This window comes from Gadus chalcogrammus, chromosome 12 (assembly GCF_026213295.1).
Source record: "Gadus chalcogrammus isolate NIFS_2021 chromosome 12, NIFS_Gcha_1.0, whole genome shotgun sequence".
Lineage (NCBI taxonomy): Eukaryota > Metazoa > Chordata > Actinopteri > Gadiformes > Gadidae > Gadus > Gadus chalcogrammus.
This window is the reverse complement of record NC_079423.1, coordinates 31,379,279-31,391,778: the sequence shown is the minus strand read 5'-3', so window position 1 is coordinate 31,391,778 and position 12,500 is coordinate 31,379,279. Positions and strand designations below refer to the sequence as shown.

The following is a 12,500-nucleotide window of genomic DNA, read 5'->3' as shown; positions in this document are numbered from 1 at the left end:
AATGAATAACACAACTAGAATGTAAAAAACTAAATTAGTGTTTCAGGGTTGTCCAAGTCTTTGTCTGTGAACATTGACACTATCCTGGCCGAAAGCAAAACCTTTTGCTTTTATGCCGTCAAAAATAGTCAATGGCCGTTTATGCTTATGTGTTTCACAGTATTCATTTTCTTGGATATTTTTTAATTTGAACTGTTTTATTATCGTTCCCTTTGTGTCAGACGAAAAATCTCTGGGTGGCGTTTATGTATAGTAAAAAAAAACGAAATATAATTACAGTAAAACACTGTACAACTGAGCATTGAATATCAATAATGCGTAAACCATCAGTCTCTCCGTCTCGGCAGTCAAACACCACGGGGGAGACTTGGCTACTGGAAGTTAAATAAAATAAATGGTTTTAAAAACAATTCCAGGGTTCCCATCGTCCTCCACACTGTGGCCCTTGGTAGTGATAAGGGTTGGTGCGCTGGCCGTTATATTGTTATTGTAATAACGCCCCCCCCCCCCCCCGTCTTGTCTTCACAGCGTGTCCTCAGGGCACCTTCAAGTCCTTCCAGGGGGCCGGGCTGTGCCAGCAGTGCCCGCCCAACAGCCTCTCCACTGCCGAGGCCGCCACACTCTGCGGCTGTCGCAACGGCTATTACCGTGGCGACGTGGACAAGCCGGAGGACACCTGCACCAGTGAGTCGCTTTGTGTGTGTGTGTGTGTGTGCGTGTGTGTGTCACTTCATTCTGTGTCATCCTGTCTCTCTGCATTAATGTCTCTGGGTCGCCGTCTCTCCCTGCCTCTTGATATGTCTCTCTCTCTCTCTCTCTCTCTCTCTGTCTCTGTCTCTGTCTCTCTCTCTCTCTGTCCCTTTCTCTCGCTCTCTCTCTCTCTCTCTCTCTCTCTCTCTCTCTCTCTGTCTCTCTCTCTGTCCCTTTCTCTCGCTCTCTCTCTCTCTCTTTGTCCCTTTCTCTCGCTCTCTCCCTCTCTTTGTCCCTTTCTCTCGCTCTCTCTCTGTCTGTCTCTCGGTCTCTCTCTCTCTCTCTCTCTTGCTAAGTCTCCCTCTCTCTCTCCCTCCCTCCCTCTCTGTTTGCTATACCATAGTCTCATCCTCATTCGACATGGTCCAAAATGATGCTGTTTAACTTACTCAGTGTGTGTGTGTGTGTGTGTGTGTGTGTGTGTGTGTGTGTGTGTGTGTGTGTGTGTGTGTGTGTGTGTGTGTGTGTGTGTGTGTGTGTGTGTGTGTGTGTGTGTGTGTGTGTGTGTGTGCATGCATGTGTGTGTGACTAAGGGGCTTTGCCATTGGTAGGTGGAGGGATTACAAGCACGGACCTCAGAGCCATGCTGGCAGAGAGCTCGCTAACACAAAACTAGAACATTTGCCGGTTCAATGTGGTTTCTATTTGCTACGCAGCTGCTCCAACAAGGAGTCTTTGGACGGATCTAGGTTAACACCATGGATCACTGTCCCTCAGTACGGCGAGAATCCTCCAGGAGTTCAAATATGCATATTCCTGCCTGTGTGTTTGTGTGTGCATGTGTGTTGTGTCATATTGTTGAGGTGAGCTGCATGCAATAGCTTATAATGGAAGGAAGGGGGGAGCTAAGAAAAAGCACTTGTTCATTCATAGAGGTGTCAACGCTGATTTAGATTCATGAATGGAGCCTCAGTGAGACAATGACCTAGAAAATAAATGCATTTATTTGTGGGGGAAAACAAGAGTGTTCCCTCTAAAAGCAGAGAACCAGATCCAAATCTATTGCCAGCAGTTGTGTGATTCGCACTCTGCTCTTTATGATTAATAATTTGCATCGGAGAAGTCGTTTGAATAGGAAACAGGAAAATAATCCAAATCATGAATCAGATTGACACATCATGCCGTGAACTTTTTATTGTTTTAATGAAGCCATAAAGAAAAGGCTCTGCATACTTTCATCATTATTCATCGCGGAACTATCTACGAAGACACGCGTGCATTAATGGTGTCGTAGAAGCAGGTTTGCATGTAAGGGAGAGGGTGTACAAGGCTCAAATGAATTACAAGGATAGCTTGTATGGTTTCTAATGTGGTCTTTGATGTAGAACACACACACTTTTGAGTGTAGTGTGTAGTATATTGTACAGTGTAGTGAAGAAATCATTTTTGATAGAAAAGATATCTGCGGAAATATCAGTAATGTGAATGTAAATTGAAACGCCTGCATTATATGCCCTGTATTTTATCTCCCATATTATACACTTAACAGATAACAATACGTGATTATTTTGCAATGAGGGAGGTATAAATACATGTATTTTCTTTGAAGAGGAAACACAGAGGTGAACTGTGAGATGAGACTTTAATTGACTGGCCTGAGACTTCCCAGGAGCTCTGGGCCCACTCTTTAGTTATCGGACAAAAAAACTTCAAATGAATGAACACCTAAGAAGAAGAGGGAGATTATTTTCCTAGGGATGAAGGCTTCTGTGGGGGGGGGGGCAAATCCAGGCGCTAGACTTTTTATCGGCTATCTATCGCTGGGCTCTCGCTAACTGATGGCATTATCACCGAACATCATAACCCAGCCCAGGACGTCTCATTAAAATACACCCCCCATCAACCAGTATCCCCGCTGACTAGGGATATAACCTCGTCCTGCTGGTCCCGGGGGGGCCGGGGACGGGGACGGGGTGGGTCTGACACTACTCAACAAGACAGACTTCACATCCTAATTACAGTCTCTCTATCTTCCTTTGTTCCTCATTCCCAATTCTCTCTCTTCTACCTCCTCTCCCTCCCATCCATCTCCATTTTCACCCAATCCTCCCTCCCTACCGGATCTCTCTCTCTCTCTCTCTCTCTCCCAATCTCTCTCTCTCCCCCACTCTCTCTCTCTCCCCCTCTGTCTCTCTCTCTCTCTCTGTCTCTCTCTCTCTCTGTCTCTGTCTCTCTGTCTCTCTCTCTCTCTCTCTCTCTCTCTCTCTCTCTCTCTCTCTCTCTCTCTCTCTCCCTCTCCCCGCCTCTTTCTCCCCCCCCCTCCCTCCCTCCCCCCCTCTCCCTCCAGGCGTCCCCTCCGCCCCCCGTAACCTCGTCTCGGTCGTCAACGAGACCTCGGTGGTCCTGGAGTGGAGCCCGCCGCGCGACACGGGTCACCGCGGCGACCTGGTCTACAACGTGCTGTGCCGCCGCTGCCACAGCAGCGAGCGGCGGGCGTGCCAGTCCTGTGAGGACAGCGTGGCGTTCTCCCCGGGCCGGCGGGGGCTGAGGGGGGACCACGTGGAGATCAGCAAGCTGAGGGCCCACACGGCGTACACCTTCGACGTGCAGGTCAGGACCCCGAGGGCCACAGAGCCGCCTCCAGCCATTAACATAAAACCAACGTGTGCGTGTGTGTGTGTGATACATGCATGTGTGTGTGTGTGTGTGTGTGTGTGTGTGTGTGTGTGTGTGTGTGTGTGTGTGTGTGTTTTGTGTGTGGTACATGCATGCATGTGTGTGTGTGTGTGTGTGCGGTACTTGCATGTGTGTGTGTGAGTGTCTGTCTGTGTGTATGTCTGTGTGTGTCTGTGCGCACGTGTGTGTGTGTGTGTGTGTATGTCTGTGTGGTCCATGCATAAGTTTGTGCAGGGCAGTGTATTGTGGTGCAATGTGTGTATTTGTCACATGTACACTAGAGTCTTGAGGTGGTTGCATTTACCACACACACACACACACACACACACACACACACACACACACACACACACACACACACACACACACACACACACACACACACACACACACACACACACACACACACACACACACACACTTATTGTTACTTATCCAGCGTACGGCTCGAGGGTTGTATTGATGCATGGGCGGTGCAGTCCGCGTCCTGCATGTTAACAGCGGATGCTCAGAGAATGAGCTTTAGCTAGGAAGAATGTGAACAATTACTACGACAGGGTGTGATTCACAATGTCACTTGCTGGACCATTGCCAGTCACCTCCATCTTTGATAATTTAATAAGCGATTCTGACTTGCAGGGTGGATGTTCCTACCATAGTTGTTGTCATATAAGTAATATAATAATAATAGAGTACTGTGTTCCACACCCAGCTGAAGGGTGTGGCTTTTGGTCCACAAGCAATCTGTACGCATCCGTTAACCAGATGCATTGACACCTAAATGACTTGGATCTCTCTTCATGTCTCTACGAGACATAGCCTGCTTGATGACAAATAGTGAATACATGTAGAGTAACAGATGGCAAAATGAGCAAGCACATACAATAATTTATCATAGAAATATTATAAATTATACAAACCAACAAACAGCAACAAACAAGCTAATGTATGCTGTTGCTTGTAGCTTCATGACAGCAGGGCTCCTGCTCCGCTGGGGTTCAGGTCCCCACTGCATTCCCTTTGTAGGGCACGTTATCCATCATAATCAATTCAGCCGGGAAGACCGGCTAGAGTTTACTGCGTCTTGTTTGATCTAAGGGAGGGGCATCACTAACTGAATACTGATTCTATTTTTTAATGAATAGGAAAATGTATCTTATCTGTTTGCAAATCAAAATCACGTCATCTTATAGCGCTAGTGCTGCTGAAAATACAACACAATAAACGGGCGCTGACGCACAACGCACAATTTGATGCTGCTTCGGTCAAGACGAATACACCAAAAGTGATTGGTACTACAAACACGATGATTGAACTTGTTTAGCGTCTCAAGCGTTTGAACTGAACGTCTAAACAGACGCAAACACGACAGGTTCGAGCTCATGTTGTCTTCAGAGACAACATGAGCTCGAACCTGTCGTGTTTGCGTCTGTTTAGACTCATTCAGCTCATTCAGTTTAACGGTACCTGAAGCCTCCGAGATCACACCGAGTGTAGCGCACACGAGAGGCTGCGGCCTGGGGGGAGCAGGAAGTCCGATTATATGACTGACCATTAACCGCTGTGATCAACAGGCAATCAACGGGGTCTCCAACAAGAGCCCTTATCCCGCCCAGCAACTGTCCATAAACATCACCACCAACCAGGCTGGTGAGTGATTGGCTCAGGCCTCCACTTATGTGTTGATGTTTCTGTTTATGTGGTCTGTGTGTGTGTGTGTGTGTGTGTGCGCGTGCGTGTGCGTGCGTGGATTAGTGGTGTGCCGGGGACTATAGCGCTAAAGGTAACGAGGGCAAAGAAACAAGGGTGATTTATAAAACATGTGATAAGCTTGTCATCTCTTTTCCCTCTCTCTCTCGCAAGCTCTTTCTCTTTCCCCCCCCCTCATCCTCCCTGCATCCACCCTTCATTTATTTATATATATATATAATATATATATATTTTCCTTGCATCCTTCGTTTTATCTTCTCTCTCTCTCTCTCTCTCTCTCTCTCCTCTCTCTCTCTCTCTCTCTCTCTCTCTCTCTCTCTCTCTCTCTCTCTCTCTCTCTCTCTCTCTCTCTCTCTCTCTCTCTCTCTCCCACATTCTCTCTCGCCCTTTGACAGAGTAATTCTTCCAGACTAAAAAGCGCCCGCAGATATTGTGCCATCAATATTTTAAGCCGACAGACACAAGCGGTATTTCTAGCGGTGCTTGTGTTCAGCTTTAACGGCACTTTTTTTCTGATGGAAAACCCATCGTGTACGTCCTGAGTCGCACGCGGCAGCCGTCCATATCAACACCATGAACATCCTTACTGTACCGACTGCTACAAGTCTCTTTGGATAAAAGCGTCTGCTGAATGTAAATGTGAATCCAACACTTGATTGATGTCAGCGTCTGGCTTTCTTTATTTTTCTCTGTCCTAGGCAAAACTTAAATCTCAAAATCAATTCTAAGGCCCAATCCCATTTCTACCCCTTACCCCTTCCCCTTGTTTTGAAGGGGTAATGGGGAGGGGTAAGGGGTAGAAATGGGATTGGGCCTTAGTGTTATAAAATGCTTGCTTTGATACTGCTATGTTGAATTGCACCGATGTTTAAAGTCGTCTCGCTGTTTGCTGGCTACTCCATTTGTTATTTTTTCGATTTTGATGATTGTGAGCTGATTAAATGTCTGACATTTTGTATCACGTTAATGTTTTTCCTGAAAATGTGTGTCCGCTTGTCTCTAATGTGTGTTTGTCTCAAACAACAACACAACAGACGATTAGTGTGATCATCTTTTTGGATTCATCAATTCCACCTGTTATCCAAGCTGATGTTCATTCATCTTTGAGTATCAGGTTGATCGTTTAGTGTGTGTGTGTGTGTGTGTGTGTGTGTGTGTGTGTGTGTGTGTGTGTGTGTGTGTGTGTGTGTGTGTGTGTGTGTGTGTGTGTGTGTGTGTGTGTGTGTGTGTGTGTGTGTGTGTGTGTGTGTGTGTGTGTCAGCTCCCTCGCTGGTACCCATAATGCACCAGGTGAGCTCAACGAGCCGCAGTTTCTCCCTGTCATGGCCGCCCCCCGAGCAGCCGAACGGCATCATCCTCGACTACGAGATACGCTTCTACGACAAGGTAGGAACCCCTGTGTGTGTGTGTGTGTGTGTGTGTGCGCGCTCTCATGTGACTCATGATTGTTATGTTGATATTGGTGCAGATATATTCTTATGTCTGGAGACGGTGAGAATACTGTGCTTGTTTCTGCACTCCGGGTGCTCTAGATTCACGTCATAAATTCCCTGTGAAAGTCGTCTGGATGCACACCATATTGAAAGATAATCAAGTGCTAAATTGCTAAGGTTGATGCCACGCTTGCTGTAGTGGAGAAGTCCAATCATAAGTGTGAAGGCTGACCCTCTTAATGGACCAGGAAAAGGTTTCTGGGGGAAATGGATTCCTAGATTGAGGTCAACTAGCTGGACAGGCTTATTTTAGTCCCCGGTCTGTCCAGGAGAGGGCCAGCCGGGCGGAGCACAAGAGACTCCTCTCTCTCTCTCTCTCTCTCTCTCTCTCTCTCTCTCTCTCTCTCTCTCTCTCTCCTCTCTCTCTCTCTCTCTCTCTCTCTCTCTCTCTCTCTCTCTCTCTCTCTCTCTCTCTCTCTCTCTCTCTCTCTCTCTCCTTCTCTCCTTGCCTGCAGTCCTTTCCTTCATCACCCACTCCTCCTGAACCCTCAATGTCCTCCTCTGCCCATTGCTCCCCCTTCATCATTATGTATTATTAGGTTTTAATAGAACAAATTAGATATGGCAGAGAGGGACAGAGTACAGCCTCCCCCTCACCCTCCACCACCTCCCCCAGAGTTCCCGCCTTACTTATCTCCGTCTGCCAGACATGCTCCCCCTCTCCTCCCAAACACACACACACACACACACACACACACGTATTCGGAGCAGATATTACCTGTTTAATCTCCCATTCCCCTCGGCGTTAACCCTGCTGGGTCCTCTGGCGAGCGGCGGCCTGGCCCTCCACTCACACCGACACACAGCGCACCCCGCAGCGGGGGGAGGCTGCAGCCCTGCAATCACACTGGAGGATCCTGAATGCCACACCTTACATTCAGCTGTCAGTATATTTATGTTCAACAGACTTCCTCTCGCGCTGTCGACTCGTTCTGAAATTGGGCATTTGGCCGTCAATTGACATCCATTATATTTCAAACAAGTGCTCATCAGCTCCCCGAGCTCTATCTTTGTTTTGATCCTATCCAGGTGAGCTCATACCAACTGCGCTGGTGAGATAGCTCTCCCCAGTAGCGCCAACAAACAAACAAATCCACCAGTTCAGGTTGTGTGTTTACCAGCTGCTGCCCTGCTCACGAAGCCCGCTGGTAGAAGATAGTGGTGGCAATGCAAGGCAATATGGAATATATATTAATATATATTCCATTGCATTGGAATATATAGATATTAATATAGAATATATATATATATATATTCCATTGCATTGGAATATATATATATATATTAATATATATATATATATATATATATATATATATATATATATATATATATATATATATATATATATATATTCAAATGCAATGATAATAGTTTGATTTGGTAATTTGTGGTGATATATAATATAATATTTATAGACAATATGAAACGTCTCTGCAGAACACCCCTCATATTCTCCCTCTGTCATCTCTTTAGCACCAGACTAGCCACATCCCCTTATCTGACTGACGCAAGCTTAGCCTCAATGTTTCCCTCTTTTCACCCTATTTCATGCCCCAGGAAACACACACACGCACACGCACACACACACACACACACACACACACACACACACACACACACACACACACACACACACACACACACACACACACACACACACACACACACACACGATGCACGCACACACAAAAACGACAACACGAGAGATGTGCCACACCATACCTAATATACTGCAGTGGAGATTATAAGGGGCATTAACATACTTGTATTTGTGTGTGTGTGCTTGATTGTGAGAGGGGGGTTGTGACGCATGAAATAGCGTAGGTGGAGGGAAACACCATACCCCCCCCCCCCCCCCCCCCCCCCCCACACCACACACACACACACACACACACACACACACACACACACACACACACACACACACACACACACACACACACACACACACACACATACACTTAGCGAACACACACATACACTCACACAAACACACACTTAGCAACCACACACACACTCACACTCACACACACACACGCACACCCACACACTTAACGACCCCACACACTAATCAAGGGGGAAGGAGAGGGGTTGGAGAAAGGGCAGAGGAAGAAGTAATGAGGAAGGGAAACAGAGGGAGGATGGAGGGAGAGAGAATCATTAGATTGGCTATTGTTGTTTATTTACATCCTTGTGTTGCAATCGTTTGGGCGATATTGTAGGTGAAAAGCTGAGCTAAATCGGTCTTAACAGAGCGGGTAGTGAGGGAGAGCCACAGACAGATTGTGTAGAAAGAGAGAGAGAGAGAGAGAGAGAGAGCTCAGCAGGTCACAGGTGGATGTGAAGGGAAATGGTGGATGGATAGAAGAGCAGGTCGTAGAGGAGAGGAGGAAACGCCGGAGGAAGGAGGAAGGGTAGAGCTGCAGAGACCGAGGGTGGAGCGACGAGAGATTGGAGAGGAGGAGAGGGACAAAGGCTTATCCGAGCTGCTCTGTGTGAATGAAGAGGTCACGCTGGGTTTCCATTGGCTCTGCTCTTTCCCTGCAGGTTCACACTGTGTATCCCCTGAACAAATCCAGATACAACCCTCTCTCCACGACACGGTATCCGGGTGTTCTAGCATGTGGAGCATTCAAGCCATGTTACCCTTTCCTCTGTTTTGGCAAGCTACAAATAATGACTTGAATATGAGTCTTATGCGAGCATAGCAATGTGTTTTAATATTGGGTTCCTAATGTGAATGCATCTCCCTGTCGATGTCTCTGTCCGTCTGGCTTTTACTTAGAATTCTTAACAAGCATCTCTCGCGCTCTCTCACTTGCCCTCCCTCTCCCTCTCCCTCTCCCTCTCTCACTCTCTACCTCGCTCTCTCTCTACCTCTCTCTCTCTCCTCTCTTCTCTCTCCCTCTCCCTCTCTCTCCTCTCTCTCGCTCTTCTCTCTCTTCTCTCTCTCCCTCTCCCTCCTCTCCCTCCTCTCTCTCTCTCTCTCCCTCCTCTCTCTCCCTCTCTCCCTCTCCCTCTCCCTCTCTCTCACTCTCTACCTCGCTCTCTCTCTACCTCTCTCTCTCTCCTCTCTTCTCTCTCCCTCTCCCTCTCTCTCCTCTCTCTCGCTCTTCTCTCTTCTCTCTCTCCCTCTCCCTCCTCTCCTCCTCTCTCTCTCCTCTCCCCCTCTCTCCTCCTCTCCCTCTCCCTCTCCCTCTCCTCCTCTCTCTCCCTCCCCTCTCTCTCTCTCTCTCTCTCTCTCTCTCTCTCTCTCTCTCTCTCAGCTGTCGGCGGGGGTGAACAGCTCGGTGGTCCAGAGCGGGGGTCCGGGTGCGGTGCTAGAGGGTCTCCGGCCCGGGACCGGCTACCTGGTGCAGGTGAGGGCGCGCACGGTGGCCGGCTATGGAGCCTTCAGCAAGGAGATGCTGTTCCACACGCTGACCGACGGTAAGAGACAGGAGGACCGCCGGGGGTGGGGGGCAAGAAGAATGGGTTTGGAAGGGTGTGTGAGGGTGTGTGAGGGTGTGTGAGGGTGTGTGAGGGTGTGTCTTTGTGCTTCGTATCGGTGGTTGGCCTGCTATCCAATTCTGTTGACCTTCCGATTGTAATTGTTTCCCTGTGTGTGTTTGTGAGTGTGTGTGTCTCTGTGTGTGTGTGTGTGTGTGTGTGTGTGATTTTTTTGTTTGACATTCCGGCATGTGAATCTGTGTGTGTTTATGTGATTTTTTTGTTTGACGTGTGTGTGTGTGTGTGTGTGTGTGTGTGTGTGTGTGTGTGTGTGTGTGTGTGTGTGTGTGTGTGTGTGTGTGTGTGTGTGTGTGTGTGTGTGTGTGTGTGTGTGTGTGTGTGTCTAGATGAGTATAAGTCAGAGCTGGGCCAGCAGCTGTCCCTGATAGCCGGCTCTCTCGTCTGCGGAGTTGTCATCGTCTCGCTGGTGGCAATAGCGATCATATGTACCAGGTATGCACAGACGAACGCACACACACACCCACTACACACACTCTGCACACACGCGCACACGCAAAAATACACACGTATCATAAGTAAACGTAATAAATAGTGATCCTTCTCCTCCTGGGCTACAGGAGAAGACAGCTGAAGGAGAGTGTGTACGGAGACAAACTCCAGCAATACACCACAGGTGGAGGTAAGAGAGAGAGAGAGAAAGAGAGGGAGAGAACGAGGGAGAGGGAGAGAACGAGAGAGTGGGAGAGAACGAGAGAGTGGGAGAGAACGGGAGAGAGAGAACAAGAGAACGAACGAGAACGAGAGAGCGGGACAGAGGGAGCTTGAGTTCATTATTGACTAAGCTATGAAAGGGATAATGTACAGTGCGTCCTGCTTTGTGTGCTGCCAATGGAGATTATTTTATGCTTGAGTTGACAGCCAGATATAAACTCCTGCTTTCCCCCAATTATTGACTGTCTGCTCAGTTGTCCCCACTGAAGTGCTGCTTGTGCTTCCACGTCGACGCAACACAAGGGGGTTTACGGACTCATTACGTCCTTGCGGACCCTCCTTGCGACCACCGCAAGGGCCTGACCTGCGCCTCCCAAAAAGTGCAGGCGTAGGCGAACCAAAACAGGTTGTGCGTGGTCATTGCGTTGCATCGACTTGGAACCACAATCAGCCCTTAAAGCTCTCGGGTCTCTCTCTCCTCTCTCATATCTATTTCCCTTCCCGGCTGCTAGGAGCTCCCTTTCCTGTGGTCCCATGCTCTCGGTTTGGTTTGTCTGTATCCTCAGAGGCCAACCTGAGGCCGGACCAGTTCAGCGGAGAGGCCCCCACCGTCACCTTCCCCACGATGTCCGACGGGCACAGCTCCCCAGGGGTCAAGATATACATCGACCCCTTCACGTACGAGGACCCCAACGAGGCCGTCCATGAGTTCGCCAAGGAAATAGACCCCAACTGCGTCAAGATAGAGGAGGTTCTGGGAGCAGGTAGGTGACACCTCCCTGTGCACTGTTCTAATGTTTGTCTCGGTGCGCGTAATGTGCTCTGGGTCATTTTTCGGTTGCAGTGTTCTTTGTTGACCTAAACAGCACTTTATTGTCCCTTGAGATCACTAAAGGCCATGATCACAGCGATGTAGGGGAGAGTGGGACACAAACTCACACATGTCGTATTTAGGTCCATTGTGTAGAATCAAGTAGCAACTAGTGGTCAGGTTGCAGATTGCAACCAACTGCATACCCCTCCCTCACCCATCCCTTTGTAACTGCCTGTGCTGGCCTATATTGTACTAGGTGCCTGAAAGGCATTTCCGTTGTGCGAAAAAGCAAAATTAATTGTAACCACACCAAGGTCGACTTTTGACATCTCTAGCCTGAGGATAGATACATTTAACCAATAACAATCGGGTATCTTTGTCATCAGTGCTATTGTCGCTGTATATTTTGTGGGGTCACTTCACTTGGGTAGGGCATCGCATTCCTTAGTTAACATGAATTCCATCTGTAAGTGATGACTAGGCAATTAGTTAATTGTTAAAGTGTTTTTAGTAAGTTAATGCTTTTTACTGCATTATCTATTGTTAATTAATTGTAAATGATGGATCCCTGATTTACGATAAATACATTTATTATTTTATTTACCGATACACCTGTGTTCGTTCCTACATAACACCTCTTTGAAAGCGGCCTACTGGCTAGGGTTTGGTATAGCAGAGGGGTTTGGTATTCCAGTCAGGGGGTGTTGGATTGAGCAGTCAGGGCCATCGGTGATAGAGCAGCTCAGAGACCAGCCTCTCTTCTCTGATCCCCGCTACTCTAGGGTCGTCCGTTAATATCGGACAAGCCTCGCACTTCTCCTGGCATATGGGGCTCGCTCCAAAGGCGAGCTGTCACTCCTCGAAAAGCCGGAGAACATATAAAAAACTCAACAGCTCCAGACGTGAATGTCAGCAGTGCAGATTGTGTGAACATGAAAAGCTGAATGCAATAT

The 12,500-nt window shown here is 48.0% G+C and overlaps 1 protein-coding gene across 1 annotated transcript in view; it reads left to right on the top strand.

Annotated features, from left to right (window-relative positions):
• LOC130393911 (ephrin type-B receptor 1-like) overlaps positions 1–12,500 on the top strand; it is a 45,531-nt gene that overhangs the window by 21,293 nt on the left and 11,738 nt on the right. The window contains exons 6-13 of the mRNA XM_056604674.1: positions 529–684; positions 3,038–3,300; positions 4,941–5,016; positions 6,338–6,462; positions 9,839–10,001; positions 10,409–10,514; positions 10,640–10,701; positions 11,375–11,497. Of these exons, the coding sequence (XP_056460649.1) occupies positions 529–684; positions 3,038–3,300; positions 4,941–5,016; positions 6,338–6,462; positions 9,839–10,001; positions 10,409–10,514; positions 10,640–10,701; positions 11,375–11,497 (1,074 nt within the window). The remainder of the gene's footprint in view (positions 1–528; positions 685–3,037; positions 3,301–4,940; positions 5,017–6,337; positions 6,463–9,838; positions 10,002–10,408; positions 10,515–10,639; positions 10,702–11,374; positions 11,498–12,500) is intronic.